The sequence below is a fragment of the Notolepis coatsorum genome, assembly GCF_963971535.1.
Source record: "Notolepis coatsorum genome assembly, chromosome: 2".
NCBI lineage: Eukaryota > Metazoa > Chordata > Actinopteri > Aulopiformes > Paralepididae > Notolepis > Notolepis coatsorum.
The window spans coordinates 16474672-16496782 of NC_140166.1; the positions used below are offsets into that span (position 1 = coordinate 16474672).

The following is a 22111-nucleotide window of genomic DNA, read 5'->3' on the forward strand; positions in this document are numbered from 1 at the left end:
CAGCATCAACTGAGTCTAACATAATCACACACATCTCTCTCTCTCTCTCTCTCTCTCTCTCTCTCTCTCTCTCTCTCTCTCTCTCTCTCTCTCTCTCTCTCTCTCTCTCTCTCTCTCTCTCTCTCTCTCTCTCTCTCTCTCTCTCTTTCTTTCTCTGTCTCTCTTTTACTCCCTCTCTCTCTGTCTTTCGGTCTCTCCCTCTCTCTCTTTGTCTCGCTCTCTCTCTCCATCTGTGTGTGTGTCTCTCTCTCTCTCTCTCTCTCTCTGCCTCTCTCTCTCTCTCTGCCTCTCCCTCTCTCTCCACGTGTGTGTCTTTCTCTCCGAGGTCTCATAATGACAGAGTCACTAAGTGTCATCAGTAAGAGGCTATTAATACTTCATATACATCTATAGTTAATGTAGCAAGAGACTAGGACACACATACATAATGTGACACACACACACACACACACACACACACATTTAGATGTTCAAGCTAAATCCTGTCTTGAGGACATGTGATGTAAAACGTACCAACGTGAATATATACTGGAATATATACAGGAATATATACCGGAATATAGACTGGAATATAGACTGGAGCATATTACTGGAATGTATACTGATTACTGAAATGTATTACTGGAATAAATAATGGGCGCACAAAATGACTATTTTCTTTGTCACCCTGTACAGCCCTGTACTGGTATATATACTGGAATATATACTGGAATATATACTGGAATATATACTGGAATATATTACTGGAATATATACTAGAATATATACTGGAATACAGTATATTACTAAATGGTTGTCCCAGTCTGCTGCTCACTTGTCCAGCTTCTAATGTGTGGCAGTCGAAACGTAAAAAATAAAAAACACAGACAATGAAAAAACAGAACAGATTGAACTAAATCAAAGTGCACCTGGGAGCCGTTGAACACTCCTACTGGCACCAGGCGTCCAGGTTTCTGCTGGTAGTTCAGGATGTTGTAGGTAGCGAAGCGACGGTCGCCATCATCGTTGAATTCGATCCGCCCCGTCAGGCCATCAGGGTACTTTGATGCCATCAGCACCCTGGGGACCAATCAGAGAGCCAGAGACTCACTCAAGTGAATGTTATTTTGTTGTTAAAGGGGAACTATTTTACTATTTCTTTCACTATTTGGGCACTTTTACACAATTCCTGTGAGTCTATGGAACACATCTGTAATATATATTTTTTTTTTATTCATTGTTTTGTATTTCTAATCAAGTCCTCAAAAACAGCATTTTTCTACCTCAAGATCTCGAGCTGTTTTGAGCCTGGGCTCCTAAACCACTGCGCTATACGGCCCCGCCTGAACATTAACATGCAGCGGTGTCTTTATGACATCACATATAGGGCACATTTTCAAATGACTCAGTTCAGTGAGGGTGAATATTGTGAGAGGAGAATTGGAAGAATGCGCCAATATGAGAATTTTGAGACATAGATCATATTAATATAAGTTCACATAGCTAGGAAACAATGCTAAACACTCAAAAAGGCCATTTATAAGATAGTTCCCCTTTAACAGTTAAGCAGGGGACTGGCCAGTTTCTACTCTCTGAGCTAGAAGGATAAACAGCGAGGTAGGTGTTGAGCATGTGTTCTACTCCCCTGATCAGCCGATCAGCATCACTGTTGCACAAAACACCTTAAGTTTGCCCTTACTATATCCTTAGTTGAGGGTCTTACTTAACTCATTCAGAGCCATGGATTAGCCGGGTCCTGTTGTAGCTATGCCACGCTTTAAAGATAGGAGTGCGTCACCTTGTTTGTAGAGCTATATCTATATTCTATATTATAGCTATGGAGACAATACTATAGTCATTTGACACTGACTTTCTTCCATCGAACATGCAAAAAAGAGATAATTTTTTCATGCATATGTTTGTGTGTTATCCCGTGGTGAATATAAGTATAGTTTAGGAGTGATCCGGGATAATTCATGAAACGCTGAGTTATAGGGCGCTACGTGTATTCTACTATAAGCGTTGGCGTTTCTTGCCTGGACACACTACTATTTCCAAATCAAATGGCCAGTAACGGCATTCGTGTTGAACACTACAGAAGCCAATCAGCTAGTCCTTACCTCTGGTCGGGGGTATTCCAAAAAGAATATTCCAATTTTCTGATCGCGATTTCTTTTGAGTGTAACACAGGGTCTGGAACAGGGTTTACTGCACTCTCGATACTGCGGCCACCTGGCAGGATCTGGCCGGTACTGCACCCTTGGGATCCCAGTATGCCTTTTAACAGCAACATACAGGTCCGTGACATTGAATAGAATATTTAAGGAAAACTGACCAAATAACGTATATATACGTGGTTGGTGTTCAACGGTTGTCGGCCAATCACAACGTTGTTGGTGGGGAAAGAGTTATGGGTGTTGAACAAAATCCCTTAAATGGCAGAGAAATGATTGATTGATTGAAAAGTTTATTAACAGATTGTAGAATGGGTACAGTACAGTACAGCTCAATACATACAATTGTTAAGGAGATGCAGACCAGAGAAAGATTTCATCTTGTTTACATCAGGGTCCCCCATTTTCAATTCATCATAACATACCGTAATTCCTCTAATAGTAACCGGTATTCAATTAAAAACCGGGTCTCTATTAATGACCAGGTGCGCTGTTGAGCTAAGCAATTATAAGCCGGCCTCCTAATACAAGCCGGGTTTAATGTATACTTTTTTTAATTTGATTATTTGCAGCTGTATATAGCCTAACTGTATATATAGGCCTATATACAGGTATTTGAATGGTCAATAAATAGGATGGACCACAGTATTGTGGTAGTCTACCTCAGTTGAAGTTAAAGTTAAATTGACACTGTTGCACTGTGTTGATGTTTTTATGGTATTTACCATAGGCAATATATTTTGTTATTGTTGTTATATGCTGGCCTGGCTGTGCAGTAAATACCATATAGTGGTATGGTGTTAATGTTTACCAAGAGAGTAAAGGCGCTCCCATAGTCCAGCAGACTGTACACAGAGCAGACTCCGCGGAGGTCCGCGCGGACTCTTTGAGCCTTCATAGTCACGCGCCAGTTTACACAATTGTCCCCACGCTGTTCAACTTCTGTCATGTCGTCGTCATCCGATGTCAAAATAAAGAGTATGTTATCTCCGTTTCCAATATTTCGATAATAAAACGGGCAGTTTTACACTTGAATAACAGGTATATAGGCAGCGTATGCAATGTACCGTATAGGCTTGAGGTGGACAGCGCGTGGTGCTGAAAAGACACGCATTGCATGAAATAAAAGCACCAGTTTTATTTCAAAATATTGGAAACGGAGATAACATTCTATGTTATCTCCGTTTCCAATATTTCGAAATAAAACTGGCAATTTTACACACTTCATTTAGAAAAGCCATTCAAACATCTCTCTTGGCACGGAGCGGAGCGAGTGTTCAGAGTAAAATGCAGATCCGCGTCACATTAAATGCAGTTCGATGTCAACCAAAACGCCGAGCAGCGTTTTGTGTGACACCAAGTCAGCGGCGCGGATGTCCACGCGTCAGAAAATTGGAGCTTCGCACCTGTGGGTCTGCTGTCCGCTGAGATCAAAGCTCAAAGAGCCGCGCGGACCTCCGCGGAGTCTGCTCTGTGTACAGTCTGCTGGACTATGGGAGCGCCTTAAGCCTACCTCAGAATTGTATAAAATGAAGTTATTATTATTATTATTATTATTATACCAGTATTGTGATTGCACTATTTTACTTTATTTTACTTTTTTTGACCACCTGTAATTGCACTGTTTACTACCGTATTTCATACAGTACTTGCTTGGTTTCAATAAATGAACCCAGTACATTTTACTGGGTTCAAACTGACACAAAATGTTGATTTATTCATTATGATCTGTTTGAAAATTAGAAATATAGGCCTCTCTCTTATACATGCCTCCTCCTAATACAAGCCTGGTATCCACTACAGTTGAAACAAATACAAGCCGGGGTTACTATTAGAGGAATTACGGTATATGACATACATGACATACAGATAGACAGTACTGCTACATCTATACATTTATGACATATCAGATTTGCAAATACAGTACTGTTGTGATACAAAAAGTGTCCAGAAAAAGAGTGTATATATATTTGACGTAGAAACTGTACATTGGAGGAGGTTGGGTGGGTGGGGGCTGTACATTGGAGGGGGGGGGGGGGGTTGGGGTAGGGGGGACACACACACTGTACACTGTACATTGGAATACTGACAAAGCCATACTTGGTAATTTGCTGTACAACTGGGTTAAGACATTTGTAGGGGCCAGTTTCGAATTGCAGTCTCCCGTAGGTGTTCTTTGAGAGTGTTTTTGAAAGTGGGTAGTGATTCACATTCCTTTACAGCTTTGGGTAGGGCGTTCCACATTGATGTGGCATAATTGCGAAACGTGTTTAGTCCCTTGTTTGAGCCGAATCTGGGTTTAACATGATTTGTGGAGCTCCCTCTGGTGTTGTGATCGTGGTATTCACTGACCTTTGGGAAGTATTTTGACATGTACATGGGTACCTTGGTCGCGTAGTGTATCTTGTAGACCAGGCCCATTGCAAGTTGCTGTACTCTGTCGTCTACTCTATGCCATCCTAGGTTGTCAAAGTGGGCCGGGGTGAGGTGGGTTCTAGGAGTCAGGTGAAGCAGTAGTCTGACTAGCTTGTTTTGAGATGTTTGTAATTCGTTTTTTAGTGCCTTTGAGGTGCTTTGGTACCATGAGGTGCACGCATAGTCGTAGTACCCTTGAATGAGTGCTCCTGCCAGAGTCTTCAGGGTATTCTTGTTTACCAGAGAGGAGATCCGGTACAAGAATCGAGTTCGTTGGTTGACTTTTTTTATTACATTGGATGCCATTTTGTCACAGAAAAGATTAGCCTCTAGGATGGAGCCTAGGTAGGTAATTTCATCTTTCCTTGCGACAATATTGTCACCCACTGTAACTGAGAAGCCGTCGGTCTAGCTGAGTTTGTTATTTGAACCGAAGAGTATGGACTCTGTTTTGCCCATGTGTAATGATAGTTTGTTGTCGACGAGCCATATGCAGATTTTGCCTAGTTCAGAGCTGAGGGCTTTTTCAACCTGTAACTTGTTCTTGTCAGAGACCAGCAGGGCTGAGTCGTCCGCAAACAGGAACAAGTTGCAGTCACAAGCTGACGACATGTCATTTGCATAAATTAGGAATAGTAGCTGTCCTAGTATGCTTCCTTGTGGAACACCACAGCTCACTGTGAGGGGGGGGGATAGGGTACCGTTTACCTCCACCATCTGTTCTCTCCCCTCCAGGTAGGATTGTATCCAGCTCACTGATAAACTATCAAAACTAGGGATGCTCGATATTGGCTTTTTTACCGATACCGATATTCCGATATTGTCCAACTCCAATTTCCGATACCGATACCGATACCGATACCGATATCAACCGATACCGATATATGCAGGGTTTCCCCCCCAAAAAACGGAATAATTTCAGGTAATTAATAATTTCACTGGATGCATTCAAAAGGCTTTCTAAATGTAAGCATTATCTGTGCAAAATATGATCATTAAAAAAGTTAAAATGAACATTTTAAACCAACATGCATACTTTTGACAATAAATAAAATAAGAATTGGTTCTTACTTGCTTGCCTGGGTAAATAAAGGTTAAATAAATGTAAAAAAAAAAAAAAAAAAAAAAAAAATATTGTTATTGTTTTTTTTTTTTTTACCGATACCGATATTTTCCGATATCACATTTTACTGCCGATATCGGCCGATAATATCGGTCGGCCGATATTATCGGACATCCCTAATCAAAACCTATTGCTTTTAGCTTGTCAATCAGAATGGTGTGATTGACGGTGTCGAAGGCCTTTTGTAGGTCCAGCATGACCATGCCGCAGTATTTGCCCGCGTCCACCTCTTGTTTGATGTGGTCGTTCAAATAGAGAAGGCATGTGTCAGTGGAGTGGGATGTTCTGAAGCCAGATTGGAATTCGTAGATTCGATTTTTTTCCGCGAGGTACTTTTCGATCTGTTCGTATACTATTTTTTCCATGACTTTCGAGATGGATGTAAGGATATAAACAGGGCGGTAGTTGCCTGGGTCTAGTTTGCTGCCCTTTTTGTGCAGGGGTGTTACTCTTGCAATTTTTAAGTCCTTGGGGACGTGTCCCTGTTTTATGGAGAGGTTTATTATGTGTGTGATGACTGGGGTGATGGCGGCTGCTGAGTCTCTGAGGAATTTGGAGGGGATGTTGTCATGCCCAGTGGCCTTGTTCGGTTGGAGGGCGCTCAGTTTTTTGAGTACCTCATCTGTAGTTACCATTTCCAGTTTGAAGTCGTCTTTGTGGACGCCTAGGTTCTTGTAGTATGCTACTATGTGTTCTACCCCATACTGCCCTGAGTGGGAGGGTAGTTTGTTTACCAGTGTTGTGGCTATGTTTGTGAAGAAAGTGTTTAAGTAATTGGCTACATCCAGCTTGTCTGTGATGAGCGTGTTGTCCGTCTTTATGTTTATGTTTGAGAACCTGGTTTTAAGTTTTTTACTGCAGCCTAGTTGATTGTTGAGTAATTTCCAAAGTTCACGTGGTTTAATTTTGTTTTCCTCAGTTTTGTCATTGATGAAATTTTGTTTAGCAGTTTTGATCATGGAGTTTACGTCATTTTACGAAAGAGATTTTATAGCGGAAGCATTCTAGTTACCATGGAGACTGCTCTGTGCGCTTGTGATAGCCTCATATGTATACGGTATACAGTAAGAAATGGCAGAAGAAAAGGAAGCAAGAAAACCAAATTGGTCAGAGAAGTAAAAGATGATACTATTGGATGAAAACAATAAAAGACACGGATACTGAAAAATACATTTGATCTGCAAATAATGTGGGAGGAAATAACAACAAAAATGTTGTTTTGTGAAGATAGCTATTGAGTTTCCTTTATCCAGGCTGTTCCTCACTTTGGTTGCTAAGGTCTTTTATAGTTTAACTAACTTTAAAACCTTTAAGGTTTAAAACCTTAAGTATAAGACCAAGGTAAGGAGAAAACCTTAAATACTTAAGTGAAAATGTAAGGAAATATTAAGGACAAGACTTAACACTTTCGGCACCAGACCAGAGATATCTCGAGTTAACTCGGCATGTGTTGGGCGCCAGACCCGAGATATCTCGGGTTTTAGTTGTTTTTTCTTTTATTCGATATTTGTATTCATTATTCATCCACGGACCTCGGTGTTACCATAGGAAATTATTCTGAGATCGCCAAAGTGCAATACCGGCCGCATCCTGCTAGGTGGCAGTATCACCCACCCTTTGAAACCATATCTCACCGTGTGTTACACTTAAACCCCTCCGGGGCGCTGAATTTAGACGGAGCCAAGTAAATCGCTTCATCCGACCACTTCGAAACGCATCTAGCACACTCGATCCATAAGTTGTGCCAAATTATGTCCGGGACCAGATGGTCACCAATACTGGAAATCGCGAGCAGACAATTGGAATATTCTTTTTGGAGTACCCCCGCTCAAAGGTAAGGACTATCTGACGTCAATTCCAGCTTGATCGTACAATGATTTCATATCGATCCAGCTGATCAGCGTGTGTGGTGTTCAAAACTAATGCCGTTTATATGTCCAGGCAAGAAACGCCAACGCTTATAGCAGAATTCACGTAGCGCCCTATAACTCAGCTTTTCAGGAATTATCATAAATTTATTTCTCTTTTTTGCATGATCGACGGAAGAAAGTCACTGTCAAATGACCATAGTATTGTCTCCATAGCTATACTATAGAATATAGATATAGCTCTCCAAACATAGTGACGCACAGTGAAAATATGATATGGAAATCTGGCGCGTTAGCTACAAGGATAAGGCTAATGGCTGGCGCCCAATGTGTTAAGGGTGTTTTGTGTAACCGGTAAAAAATATATTACATCTACAGAGCTTTTAGAAAGGTGCAGAATAAAAGTATTGCTTCCCCCCCCAAAACAATTATTGATTAATGAATTTATAATTTTAAAAACGTTTGCGGGTCCAAAATTAATGTTGCGTGCATGTATTCCCTCCCTACTTCCCATTTCCCCACAAGGAAAGCGCCTAATTGGATAGATCAGCGGTTCTCAAACTACGGGTCGTGACCCAAAATGGGGTCGTGGGTAGGTGACAATATATATATATATATATATATATATATATATATATATATATATATATATATATATATATATATATATATTTATGTTCTGGCAACATATTTTGGCTAAATATGCCTCCTTTTATATATGTGTATTGATAACATAGTGCTGTAATAAAATTGTCTAATAAATATGCATGATTAAGTTCAACGTGTGCTTTTATTTTGATATTCCTTAATTCCACATTGAAATTACGCTATACATCAAGTTTGGGGTTTCCAAAAAATATCCTAAATAAAATGGGGTTGTGGTATAAAAAAAATTGAGAACCCCTGGGATAGATAATCTGCTAGTGCTCTAGTGCGACATCTAGCGGCTGATTCTATAGCACCTTTAACTTGGACTCTTTAAGAAAGTCTTAAAAGAAATTAACTTATCGTCTTCTCCAGAGAGAGACAAGAGGATAGATACCACTTTTCTCTCTGTGCATTCAGTAGAAGGCCATCTGGCTGCACGTTAGCCTAGCTTAGCACAATGAATGGAAGCGGACATGGCCGGTTAGCCTAGGCATTGTCCAACTAACACCTCTCCCAAAGGCTAACCGGCCATGTCCGCTTCCATTCATTGTGCTAAGCTAGGACGGAAAGCTAATTTCCCAAAATGTTGGCGTGTTCCTTTAACATGAGGTGTTTTGTGCAACCGACCCCAGCTCTGCATAAGGCCACACACAAGGGCATGTGGGTGTCTGTAGGCTGCAGAGCCTCTCCGCCGAGGTTACATGCACCTGTCCAAACACACCTAGACAAGTGGTTCCAGGTGGTTGTCAATCACAAGGAGGCAAACTGATTTAAATTTAAACAGTTAAGTCTTCTTCACAAGCTGATAGTGTCAACAGTGCCGACTGCCAACAGAGAAAAGAATAATTTATGTTCACACCTCTTTCTTCCTCTGTATTGGACACAACATTAGTATTCATTATTTCCTCCCCTGCCTGGCTACCCAACACTCAGGGGTAAAAAACGTTTACAAACTTGGCAGTGCATTAGGTAGGCAGGGTTTCTGGCTCCAAAAAGCACAGCTAATTGATTAATAAAAGCTATTTTATTGCTTGTGTGCTCCAAGGGAAATAACTGTGAGCAAGCTTGTTAATCTGAAGACTTCAACCCCTGTCCAAACGACAAGGAGTACCTAAATAACACTTCAGACTTCCAAATCAATGACTAGACAAAACTAATAGATTTTCCATTTCCCCATAATGTCCCCGTTACTGTAACCCTCTAAAGCCGAGTGTAGACATGTTTTGCAAAACATGAAATATCTTTGGAACCGTTTGTGATAAAGACTTGCTTGTAATTGTATCTGAATCGGGAGGCTGGCTGGCAGTGCGTGGAAGGCACTTAGAATCTTGAAATATCTAGATTGGTAGTTCTGTATCATTAAGGGGTTCCGCTTGGCATCACTCATGCACTCCCTTGCGTACGTGCACGCGCACTGAATAAATTCCACAAATGTACCTTTAATACCAGTATTAGTCTGACCACACCCCTCATCAGCTTACCTTCATAAGCAGGTGTGTGGTCACCTGCTCTCCTCCTTCTCGCTTTCACCACAAGGAAGTGCCTCGGTAGTACCCCACTTGACGTATTGATTAGTTGAAAAGAGTTGTGACAAGTCTACATTGTGCTTAATTTTTTCTTCTCTCATATCTGTTGTAAAGAAAAAGTTTGGGTCATAATGTATTCTGCGGTGAGTAGACCCGCTAGACCTACTCTTCACCAGCGGTTCTCCATTCCCGCCTCCGTCGTGCGTTCTGGTGCTGGGCTGTTGCCACTTTCGTGGTTGCCGACCCAGCCCAGGAGAGAGCCGATGGATAGTTTGCCTCTCCGAAGAGCCGAGGAGTCGGTGCCGTCGCTCCGGCGATGGCCTGATCTCGACTCTGGTTCTTCTGGTTCCAGGGAATCGTCCGTTGGTGAACGGTCGTTGTTTTGGAGCCGGAGGATTTGCGACGCAAACTTTTCGCGTCTGCCCGTTCACGTCGCATGCAGGCGCGAATGGCCTGGGTTTGGGGAACTGATGGAGACCAGCGAAGATGCGTCCGGCTCTGGATTTCCGATGGAAACTGAGGACTTCATGGAAGAGGCGGACGGATTCTTGTATGATGGTCCCGTGGAGGAGAGTATCCCTCCTCAGGAAACACCGGAGGGGGGAGAAATGGCTCCATGGGGCTCCCTGTTCGAGGATGTCGAGGAACCACCTTGGCCTCATCAGCAGGATGCCCTACTGTCGGCCACATCAGACTGTGGCTCCTTGACTAGTTGCAGCCTGCTGCATGTGAGGGATGCGGGTTCGGTGGAGGAAGGTCCGCAGGGGGAACTGCAGGCTTTGTTTCCCGAGCTCATGGCGGTAGCCGCCGCCGCAAACGGCGTGCCGCTGCCGCTGCCATTGCCTGCACCTGTCCCCGATGATCTCATAGGTCATCGCTGGCAGCGTCGCCCAGTGAGAGGGGTGGACGTTGTCTACCCATTTTTCCCCTCAATGGGGGCCTATGTTCGTCAGGGTCAGGCGGTTTCCAACATCATGGGACTAACCCCCACCTACGTACCAGTTACGCGGGTGTCGGGGTTAGTCAAAGGTATGGGGGAGGGCGTGCCTCGGCTTGACAGTCCGATGGCCGCTCTCCTCTGTCCGGATATGGTGTGGGAACCCTTATGCAAGCCGGTCCTCCAGGGGAAATCGGCTAGGCGATTGGCTTATTGGGGTGACCAGTCATTCATCGCTGGTACACAATCGCTGGCTGCGGCGTCTAACATCGCCCACCTGGCTAGATTTGTATCGGGGATTATGACGGGCGGCACGGATCTGAACGAGGTAAAATGCGATCAGATCACCCAGGCGGCAGGAGCTGTCCTGCACCTTTCCCAGGTGCTGGCCATAGCCATGGGGAAAGTGCGCGCCCTGGCTACCCTGGGCCAGCGTCATCTTTGGCTGGAGCAGGCCCGTGTGCCGGAACGGAAGAGAGCCCCTCTTCTGACGGCCGCCCTCTCCGACGCTGGTCTGTTCGGGAAGGCCCTGCGGTTGATGACCTCAACATGCAGAGAGATGGCAGAGGAGAGATCCATCCTCCAACCCCATTTTACGCCTCCCGTCCTTGCCGGTGGAGTCAGAAGGCTTCCGCAACGTCGAGCTGTCTCCGTCGCCCCTACCACTGCCTCCGCCGCCGCTGCTGGCCCTTCCAAGAAGGCCAGGAGAAGAGACGGCGCTTCTGCTACCGCCGGCCCATCCACGACCGGAGGAGACGGTAGGGAACGTCGTGACCAGCAGACAGTAACCTACCGTCCCTCCGGGGCTCCTCGGGGTGGCAAGACTCGACGCCGCTGAGAGTGACTTTTCCCCTCTGTGTCCCCTCTCCTTTACACCCTCCCCGGCCCCTCTATGATTTTGTGCCTTAAAACATTATAAATAAAGAAGTTCCCCGACATAAGGGGGACTATGTTTTGGCCGAACAAACTGTGTGTTTCTTCAACAATTCATATGGTGGGGTTGTGTAAATATGAATCTGCACTTTTACGTTGTGAGATGAGTCGTGTTGTGTTACGAGGTTAAGCAAGGTCTGCAACATACACTCAGTAATAGGTTCTATTAGCTTGATGCTCCACATGCAGGTAGAAACTGGCGTTATTCCATTGCTTGAACTAAGTATATGTGTCTCACAATGCTGTGTTGTTTAGTTGCAGTAATACTCGTACACGCACGTTCCACGGCCTAGCCGTTACTCTTGGTCAGCGTTTTTTGCTATGTACGACATAGTCAACGGGTGTAGGATTCACACACATGCGACTTGTTTTTGTTGTAAATCCTGTTCACATTTTGTGGGTAGCGGGCATTGTATTAGCTTACGCTATACATTAGCATTCTACCGGAGGTTTTCAAAATGGCTACGGTTGTTTTCTGTGTGTAGGGAACGAAGGGTTTTTTGTGAGGGGGTGTCGAATAAACCCCTCCTTCCCACTTGATTGGTTTAGGGGATTTTTATCTCTTCTGCTGAGCCAGTCAGGGCCGAGCCGGTGAGACGTCTTGGCAGGGGGGGGGGGGGGGGGGGGGGGGTTATCCTGCCAACTCCTATTACAGAGAGGAGTCAAAAAGGCAGCATTTCCCCCCGTCATAGCGGTGTTGCTATGGCGACGCCTTCCATGAGTTGCGGTGTCTTAAGGTGTCGAGTTAGAGCGTAGGGCTCACGGGTCTGCTGCGCTCGATTTATGTAAACCTGAGTCAGTTGGTCACGTGACTCATGGTTTGCATGTCTTTCTCATGACTACCACTCGTGTGGGAAGGTTTTCTGGGAGGGTCTAGTCTTTACTCTCTGATTAAAGAAGAGTGACTGGATGTAAAATCATGTGAAAACGGGTTTTTTACTCCCAGCTGTGCAGTTGGGTTCATACGGGTGATGCTTCTTCTTTATTATTATAAAGAGTTGGATGTGTCTAGATGGATTGGAAATGGGGGCCCCTGATGGAAACAAGGCTAACGTCTTTCTCAGGTCTGCCTCCCCTTACCGATTGTGTGTTTTGAGCCGTACTATGTTGTACCCTTTCTGCAATCTGTTGGTTAAAGTTTTCATTCATTCATTCATGGAGTTGGTTGCATCCCGCCCTCTTGTCGTTCCCCTGGGCGTCTTGGGGATTCAATAAGATGGTCTAAATAGCCTATTATTGATGTGGATATGCCCCACACACACATAGTGCTAACTCAGGATGTTCTGTTGGACATTAGGTAACTGACTGGCGCGCCTTGATTGCTTGGGATTAAAACAGCGTTTTTATAAAGCAATCGGGATGGGGGTTTTTCCTCTTCCGACGCCCTGTGTGGTTGTCGACGGGTTCTCGTTCATATCAGGGGATGATGACGGAATGGATCTGTACATATGTGGAAGGGTCTCACGCCCTGGGGGTGGGCTGCCGGGCGAGGTTCGCACCGGAACGTCTGAGTGGCGCCTTCTTTTTATGTTTAAGATCAACACGCATATCTGCCCCTTCTCCTGGAGTTGGCATGTCGCCGTGGTTAGGGCACGGGACTGGTTCTGGTCGTGCTGGTCCGGATCAGTTGAACCCGTTGTCACCGGGGATGCAGATCTGCTGTTCTGGTACCCTGAGGGACTTGGGGTTTTTTCAGGGGGAAAAATGCTAGGTCGGTCCGGGTGTCGCAGGGTTGGGCGCTATGGAACCATTGTTGGGTACATTGTATTCTACTCTGTCGTAATGGCTTACGGCTGTGCCAGCCTGTACGCGTCCGATCTCATCGGATCTCGGCCGCCATACAGGTTGGTCTTGGTTAGTACTTGGTTGGGTGACCTCCTGGGAATACCAAGTATGGTGCTGGGGCTGGTTTTCCATTCTTACGCTCTTCTCTTACGCATGGCGAAGAGGGGCCTGTTGGGGTGGTCTTGACCTCCTCGGGGGACCCTGTGCTCCCCGTATCACCGGGCCCGGTCCGAGGTAATGTTTCGTTGACCTGTAGGCCCGGGATAACCCTGTTGGAAACTGGAACACGGGCTGCGGCAGCGCAGGTGTGTTTGGGGTTTTTTCCTGAGGGGTTATGGGACCAACCACTGCATGGGGTAACACCTGGGTGGTTGGTTCTCTGGTGTATTGCTGCGGTGTCAACTCCCGGGTTAACCGGTTTTGAGGGTGCCCCTGCACGTTCATGACGTCTGCCTTCTCTGCCTCGACCCCTCTGGGTGGGTTTTTTTTAGATGGAGCCTTGGTCATGCAACTACGCCAGCATACGCCCCTTCCGCCGGGGCGGCTGTGTTCAGCTGTCCTTTCTGGCGCCTGTCTCGTCCGCAGTCTCCGGGCTAGGGTTCACAGCCTGTTGCCTGGTTTTCCTCGGTGCGCTGCCTGCTTCCGTTGGTTAACCTTTTTTGTGTGCTTACGGCCATGCTGACTGCCTGTTGCAGGGTCAGTGTGCCAGGCAGTGTACTATCGGGGAGGACGGGGCCCGCTCGGCTGAGGGGCCTTTGTCCGAATACGCTGGTGATGTGGGGGGCGGGGCACTGCGTGCCCACCTGGTGGGGTCTTGATGCTGGCATCATGGACTTCTCCGGGCCCCCGTTCCAGGGGGTCCAGTCCCTTTGGTGGGTCTGGGTCTTCCTTCGCGCTCCGCTGCTACGGCCTTGCCACGGGGTTGGGTTTGCCCTTGACCCTGTGATTCTGGGGGCAGTAACGAGGTTGTTTCCTCCGTTCGTTCCCGGGTGGCATGCGGGTTGTGCGTGTGTGTAGTCGTGGGGTCAAGCCACGGTCTGCTCACCCTGTGCGTTGAGTTGCTTGAGTGCCTCTTCGCACGGTCGGGTCCGTCGCCCTCCCGGTAAACCTCTAATAGGGGGGGTGCCCTCCATTAGGGGGGGTCGGGGGGGCTCGGCCCTCCCTGTTCTGTTGGTTGTGGGGGGCCTTCAGCGGGGTGTATTTGTCGGCCAGTGGCTCCGCTTGGCCTCCCTTTGTGCATGAGTGATGCCAAGCGGAACCCCTTAATGATACAGAACGATAGGTTATGACTATAACCAAGTTCTGTTAATTAGGGGTGACGCTTGGCATCCGACGCCGCTGCAGCCCTTGGCCTCACCTTATGGTGAAAGCTTGGGTAGGAGGAGAGCAGGTGACCACACACCTGCTTATGAAGGTAAGCTGATGAGGGGTGTGGTCAGACTAATACTGGTATTAAAGGTACATTTGTGGAATTTATTCAGTGCGCGTGCACGTACGCTAGGGAGTGCATGAGTGATGCCAAGCGTCACCCCTAATTAACAGAACTTGGTTATAGTCATAACCTATCGTTTTCTCTTCTGAATGTCTCTGCATCTAATCCGTTGTATCTATATTAAACTCTACCATCCCCGATTATTTTCTTGACATAGAAAACGACCATCTATATCGTAGATAAAACCGCACTGATAAAATTGGTGGTGGTGTGGCTCTTTACGTGAGTCAAAATTATGTACACTCTGTAACACAAATTCAAACTGAAACGGAGACGTTACAGTTGGTTGTAAATTTTACGTGTCAGCATGCGATCACTATCATTGTTACATATAAGCCTCCGGACAAAAACACTAGCATCTACCTATCACGAATCACCAATGTCATCAAATCTATCAAAACAAATGAATTTATTATCTTAGGTGATTTTAACCAAGATTTGAATGACAGCTCATCAAACTTGCTAAAGGTCTCTGCCACTAAGCTTGGTCTACATCAGCTAATAAAGGAGCCAACTAGAATCAGCAACACTCGGAACTCTGTCCTTGACATTATTTTCACTAACCAACCTGCTAAATATGCACTGTCTGGTGTAATTCATACTGCTATATCTGATCACTCACTTATTTATGTAATTAGAAAACCTCTCAAAACCCACAGAACCCACATCTGTCATATTGTAAATAAAATAACCAACTCAAAATTACCTCAGTATAATGCAGATATTGGTGAACTTGATTGGAGCAATGAATTGCTACTTGAAAACCCAGAACACATACTGGATCAGTTCCATGACAAAGTAGAAACAACTCTAAATACATCACTGCCTACAAGATACAACCACGACAGTCTAGATTACCTTGGATAAACTCTAAAATAATGCAACTACTGAAACAGAAGGCTCTCTCCCATAAAGTATACAGGTCCTCAAAAACAGAAGATAATAAAACACATTTTATAGAGATCAGAAATAAATGTGCTACCGAAATCCGCAAAGCAAAAACGGTTTACTTTCATAACCAAATCATTCGAACTGCTTCTAATCCCAAAGCTTTGTGGCAGACACTAAAAGTCAGTACAGGTGAAAATCTAAAGAAAAATAATGTAACTATCCAAATTTCTTTACAAGGCACGCTCATCACATCAGTGAACCTGAAAGGATCGCAAATGCTTTTAATTATTATTTTGTTAAGGAACTAGCATCTAATTTTGTTACTCCCACATATCTCCCCCCTGACGTCTCTTCTATATCTCACCAGTTCTTTCTCTGAGATTACACAGAGTGAGTTGTCCAATATCTTAAACTCTCTCTTAATTCTCAAGCCTATGATATTCATGGCTTAAATATGTATTTCTATAAGACTCATGCTGACAGTTTTATGCCTCTCTTTCTTCACCTGACCAATCTCTGCATCAGTCTCTCTGTTTTTCCCTCTGTGTGGAAAACTGCCCAAATCATCCCCATTCATAAATCCGATGGTCCCACTCTTGTGTCTAACTACAGACCAATATCCATACTTCCAATCATATAAAAAATATTAGAAAAGGCCATTTGCAACCAACTAAACTCCCACCTAGAAAGCAATAACCTATTCAATGACTCTCAATTTGGTTTCCGTTCTACCCGTTCAACTATGTCTGCATTATTATTATTCACTGAACAAATGTGTACCGCACTTAACACAGGAGCGATTTTTATTGATTTCCGTAAAGCCTTTGATACAGTGAATCACCAGATTCTCTTAAATAAACTTAGCTCTTTTCAACTTTCTTTCTCTGTGTTAAAGATGATTTCCTCATACCTATCCAATAGGTCAGGGGTTCCCAAAGTTATTATTAGTGTGGGTGACCTGGCGAAGCCAGGTTGCCACCCACACTATAGAAATCTATACTATTCTTTATTCTTTCTTTCTTTCTTTCTTTATTCCACCGATTTTGCAAACACTACTCGTGCCAGAGCCTTCGCGCCCCATCCGTTTGGCTACGAATCGACTTTAAACAGGAACATTTCGGTCCCATTGGAAATGCATTGCAAGTTAGAGTGCGGTAGCTGAAATAATCTATAGTGTGTAATAGTGTAATAGTGGGTAATAGTGTAATAGTGTGTAATAGTGTAATAGTGTGTAATAGTGTAATAGAGTGTAATAGTGTAATAGTGTGTAATAGTGTAATAGTGTGTAATAGTGTAATAGTGTGTAATAGTGTAATAGTGTAATAGTGTGTAATAGTGTAATAGTGTGTAATAGTGTAATAGTGTGTAATAGTGTAATAGTGTGTAATAGTGTGTAATTGTGTAATAGTGTAATAGTGTGTAATAGTGTAATAGTGTGTAATAGTGTAATTGTAGCTAAGGGGCTACACAACCCGGACTGTATTAAAGATTGTTTAGATTAAACCACTACTAAAGAATATTAATAGCCAGACAGTATAGTTAGACAAAATGGCGGACACTCAATTGACGGCACGGGGACAAGGATACCTGGTTTATAAGCATTTTAATAGTCATAGCAACATACATCTGAATTATCACGGTTCTCCTTTAAAAAACACATCAAAACGATGACACGGCTGTCTGTTCGCTCACAAAAGAAAAATAAATGGAATTGGACATTTCTATCTCAACTGATGACCATTTGTTTGAAGGTTCTCTTCCCCATAGACCCCAATGTAATCCCACTCTAGGAATCCGATGATTTTTGAGCTTTTTTCCCCTTCTGTTCCGATCGCCACGAGGCCACAATTGTCGAAGGAATGCCACAATATCGCACACAACCCTTCGCCTACTCGTTGAAGTGCTCACGTGCGCGTCACAACGCTTCATCTCGTATAGTTTTCTTTTAATCAACGTGACAATGCAGTCATGCATCTGCCTCCATTGGAATACATTCAAAGTGAAAATGCAAAGTCATTCGTGATTACATCACCTGTGTGGCTCATGGCTCATGATTGGTTCAGCCTAACAGCTGTGAGGCTCATGGCTCATGGCTCAGCTGACCTGCCAATGACCTCATCGACTTAACCCTTCATTGCCCCTCTGTGTTGCAGTACTGAATTGCTTGACAGCGCCCTCTGTCTTGCGGGTTGTGTCATTGTACTCAGTAGGGATATCCTCTTTCATTGGTCGATGTTGACCACCTTTCATTGGTCGATGTTGACCACTCCCCCGATCCTTATACCCTCCCCCCTTAGGCCACACCCCCTCAGTGTATCTCTTGAACCGTTTTTCGTAGAGACTTGCGGGTTGTTCCATTGTACTCGGTAGGGATATCCTCTTTCATTGATCAATGTTGACCACTCCCCCGATCCTTAGACCACGCCCCCTTAGGCCACACCCCCTTAGTGTATCTCTTGTGTAATAGTGTAATAGTGTGTAATAGTGTAATAGTGTAATAGTGTGTAATAGTGTAATAGTGTGTAATAGTGTAATAGTGTGTAATAGTGTAAGAGTGTGTAATAGTGTGTAATAGTGTAATAGTGTGTAATAGTGTAATAGTGTAATAGTGTATTAGTGTGTAATAGTGTGTAATAGTGTAATAGTGTAATAGTGTGTAATAGTGTAATAGTGTGTAATAGTGTAATAGTGTGTAATAGTGTAATAGTGTAATAGTGTAATAGTATAATAGTGTGTAATAGTGTAATAGTGTGTAATAGTGTAATAGTGTAATAGTGTGTAATAGTGTGTAATAGTGTAATAGTGTGTAATAGTGTAATAGTGTGTAATGTGTAATAGTGTAATAGTGTAATAGTGTGTAATAGTGTAATAGTGTGTAATAGTGTAATAGTGTGTAATAGTGTGTAATAGTGTAATAATGTAATAGTGGGTAATAGTGTGTAATAGTGTGTAATAGTGTAATAGTGTAATAGTGTGTAATAGTGTAATAGTGTATTAGTGAGTAATAGTGTAATAGTGTGTAATAGTGTAATAGTGTGTAATAGTGTAATCGTGTAATAGTGTGTAATAGTGTAATAGTGTGTAATAGTGTAATAGTGTAATAGTGTGTAATAGTGTGTAATAGTGTAATAGTGTGTAATAGTGTTATAGTGTGTAATAGTGTAATAGTGTGTAATAGTGTATAATAGTGTGTAATAGTGTAATAGTGTGTAATAGTGTAATAGTGTGTAATAGTGTAATAGTGTAATAGTGTGTAATAGTGTAATAGTGTGTAATAGTGTAATAGTGTGTAATAGTGTAATAGTGTAATAGTGTGTAATAGTGTAATAGTGTAATAGTGTGTAATAGTGTAATAGTGTGTAATAGTGTAATAGTGTGTAATAGTGTAATAGTGTGTAATAGTGTAATAGTGTGTAATAGTGTGTAATAGTGTAATAGTGTGTAATAGTGTAATAGTGTGTAATAGTGTGTAATGTGTAATAGTGTAATAGTGTGTAATAGTGTAATAGTGTAATAGTGTGTAATAGTGTAATAGAGTGTAATAGTGTAATAGTGTGTAATAGTGTAATAGTGTGTAATAGTGTGTAATAGTGTAATAGTGTAATAGTGTATTAGTGTGTAATAGTGTAATAGTGTGTAATAGTGTAATAGTGTGTAATAGTGTAATAGTGTGTAATAGTGTGTAATAGTGTAATAGTGTGTAATAGTGTGTAATTGTGTAATAGTGTAATAGTGTGTAATAGTGTAATAGTGTAATAGTGTGTAATAGTGTAATTGTAGCTAAGGGGCTACACAACCCGGACTGTATTAAAGATTGTTTAGATTAAACCACTACTAAAGAATATTAATAGCCAGACAGTATAGTTAGACAAAATGGCGGACACTCAATTGACGGCGCGGGGACAAGGATACCTGGTTTATAAGCATTTTAATAGTCATAGCAACATACATCTGAATTATCACGGTTCTCCTTTAATAATAGAATGTCAGAGTATCAAAGTCAGCGGTAATGAATAGTTCCTAGGTTACGGATACTCGACCGGAGCTCTGCAGGGAGTGAGAAGAAACGAGGCGATACTGGGAAAAGCAAGGGTAGCTGGAGACGTCTGGGGGGCTCGTCACTGGCGCCTCCAATGTCAAGGGCGGGACCCAATGAGGCGAGCGAAGAATACTATTATGCAAACGGATGGCGTAAAGATATATATCTTATATATATAAACAATATACAAGTTATACAAAATAATAAACGCAGACTTTCAGTGTTAATCTGGACCTTCAGAACAGCCGCCCCCTAATTAGTCCGAACCTAATTAGTAAATAAATGGGGGCACAGATTAATATTAAGGGTCAAGTTAACTTATCCATAATGTGCTATGGGGAGTTGGAAATAATCTATAAGGTCATTGGGTTATCGTCGTCGTCAGGGGAGTCAGGGATCTCAGGCAGCTCTATCAACTTGGCTACTGGTCTGGTGTAGGTCCGCCCTTGGACGATGACTTCTGCCGCTCTGACCTTCCCATCGGAACCGTTAATCACTTTGCTCACACAGCCGGCCGGCCACATAGCTCGGGGTAGTGACTGGTCTATTATCATCACGACGGTACCCACTGTCAGGTTGTCCCTGTCTTTAAACCACTTCTGACGGGCTTGAAGGGATGGTAGATAATGTAGGAGGAAGCGGGCCCAAAACTGGTCGGCCAGTACTTGGCTGTGTCTCCACATCCTCCGGCCGTTCATCTCGTTCTGTCTGTACACCGTCTGAGGAAGGGCAGGGTCCAGCCGCCCCATCAAGAGGTAGTTTGGGGTGATGGGGTCGATGTCAGCTACGTCGCTTGAAACGTAGCCGAGGGGCTTGGAGTTCAGAACTCCCTCAATCTCTGTGAGGACCGTAGCCAGGACTTCATCGCCCACGGTCTAGGCCCCAAGTACGGTGTACATAGCAGTCTTTATGGATCGGACCTCTCTCTCCCACGTTCCCCCGAAATGGGGGGCGTTCGGGGGGTTGAACTGGAAGGTGACCTGAGCAGGAGCGAGGCGGATCTTGAGTTCTTCACCCATAGTCAGGAAGCTCTCTCTCAGTTCCGTGTCTCCTCCTCGGAAATTTGTCCCTTGGTCGGACAATAGCACTGATGGGGTCCCTCTCCTTGCTTGGAATCTCCGGAATGACATGAGGAACGAGTCTGTACTCATGGTCTGGAGGAGCTCAATGTGAACAGCTCGGGTGGTCATGCACTTGTACACAATGCCCCACCTCTTCTCTGTCCCTCTTCCTTTCTTGACATTGAATGGGCCGAAGCAGTCCACGCCCGTGGAGTGGAAGGCCCGCTCGCCGAGTCGGAGGCGGCAGGGGGGCAGGTCGGCCATCTTCGGAATACTAGGCTGTGCCCTCCACTTGCAACAGGTCGGGCAAGTCCGTTGGAATCGACGTACAGCTTCTCTCCCTTGGAGTATCCAGAATCGCCGTCGGATCTCCGCAAAGACTCGCTCGGCCCCCGCGTGGTGCACCACCTTGTCGTACTTCTGGATGATCAGATCGGTTATCTTGTGTCGGCTGTTGAGGACGATGGGATGCTTAGCATCTTCGGCCAAGTCCGGGGCCCGTCTCAATCGACCACCCACCCTGATGAGGTGCTGGGCGTCGAGCTCTGGGGCTAAGGTGAGGAGTCGACTGTCTGAGGGGACTGGCTTTTCCCTCTTAGACAATCTATTTCTTCTGGGAAGGAGTCTCTTTGTGCTCTCTTTAGTAGAAGAAGTTCTGCTTCCTCGTAGTCCGATGCGTCGAGGTCTGTGGTGGGGGGAAGTTCCGGGTGGTGCCATAGGAATGTCCTTTTCTGAGCACTCTCAAGGGTTAGACAGTCGTCTAGGTCCGGGTCCGTTGGAGCCGGGGCTTGACTCAGCCCGCAGAACATAGACTTCTTTATCTCTGACTCATCTTGGTTAGCCTCCCGTGGTGTGGGGATAGGCCACTTCTCCTCCGGGAGCTTGAGGAACTCTGGACCATCACTGTATGGGTTAGGACGTGTGAGGTCGTCTAGGGACATCCCCCATGTGATGACATCCGCCGGGTTCTGCTTGGTGTCAACATATCTCCAACATGCCGCTCCTACCAGGTCTTGGATTTCGGTTACTCGGACTCCGACGAAAACTTTGTACCGACAGGAGGCGGACTGGATCCAGGTGAGCACGGTCATGGAGTCTGACCATAGGATGATCTCACGCACCGGTATGGTGAGTTCACTTTGTACCATTTTTCAGAGTTGCGCGCCTACCAGAGCTGCGCAGAGCTCTAGTCGCGGGATCGACTGCTGCTTACGGGGAGCTATCCTCGAGCGGGCCAGGA

At 44.6% G+C, this 22111-nt stretch overlaps 1 protein-coding gene across 1 annotated transcript in view; it reads right to left on the reverse strand.

The window, feature by feature from the left end:
* grin1b (glutamate receptor, ionotropic, N-methyl D-aspartate 1b) overlaps nucleotides 1-22111 on the reverse strand; it is a gene marked incomplete at both ends in the record, with an annotated part of 290208 nt that overhangs the window by 99763 nt on the left and 168334 nt on the right. The window contains one exon of the mRNA XM_084308084.1: nucleotides 909-1059. Within this exon, the coding sequence (XP_084164210.1) occupies nucleotides 909-1059 (151 nt within the window). The remainder of the gene's footprint in view (nucleotides 1-908; nucleotides 1060-22111) is intronic.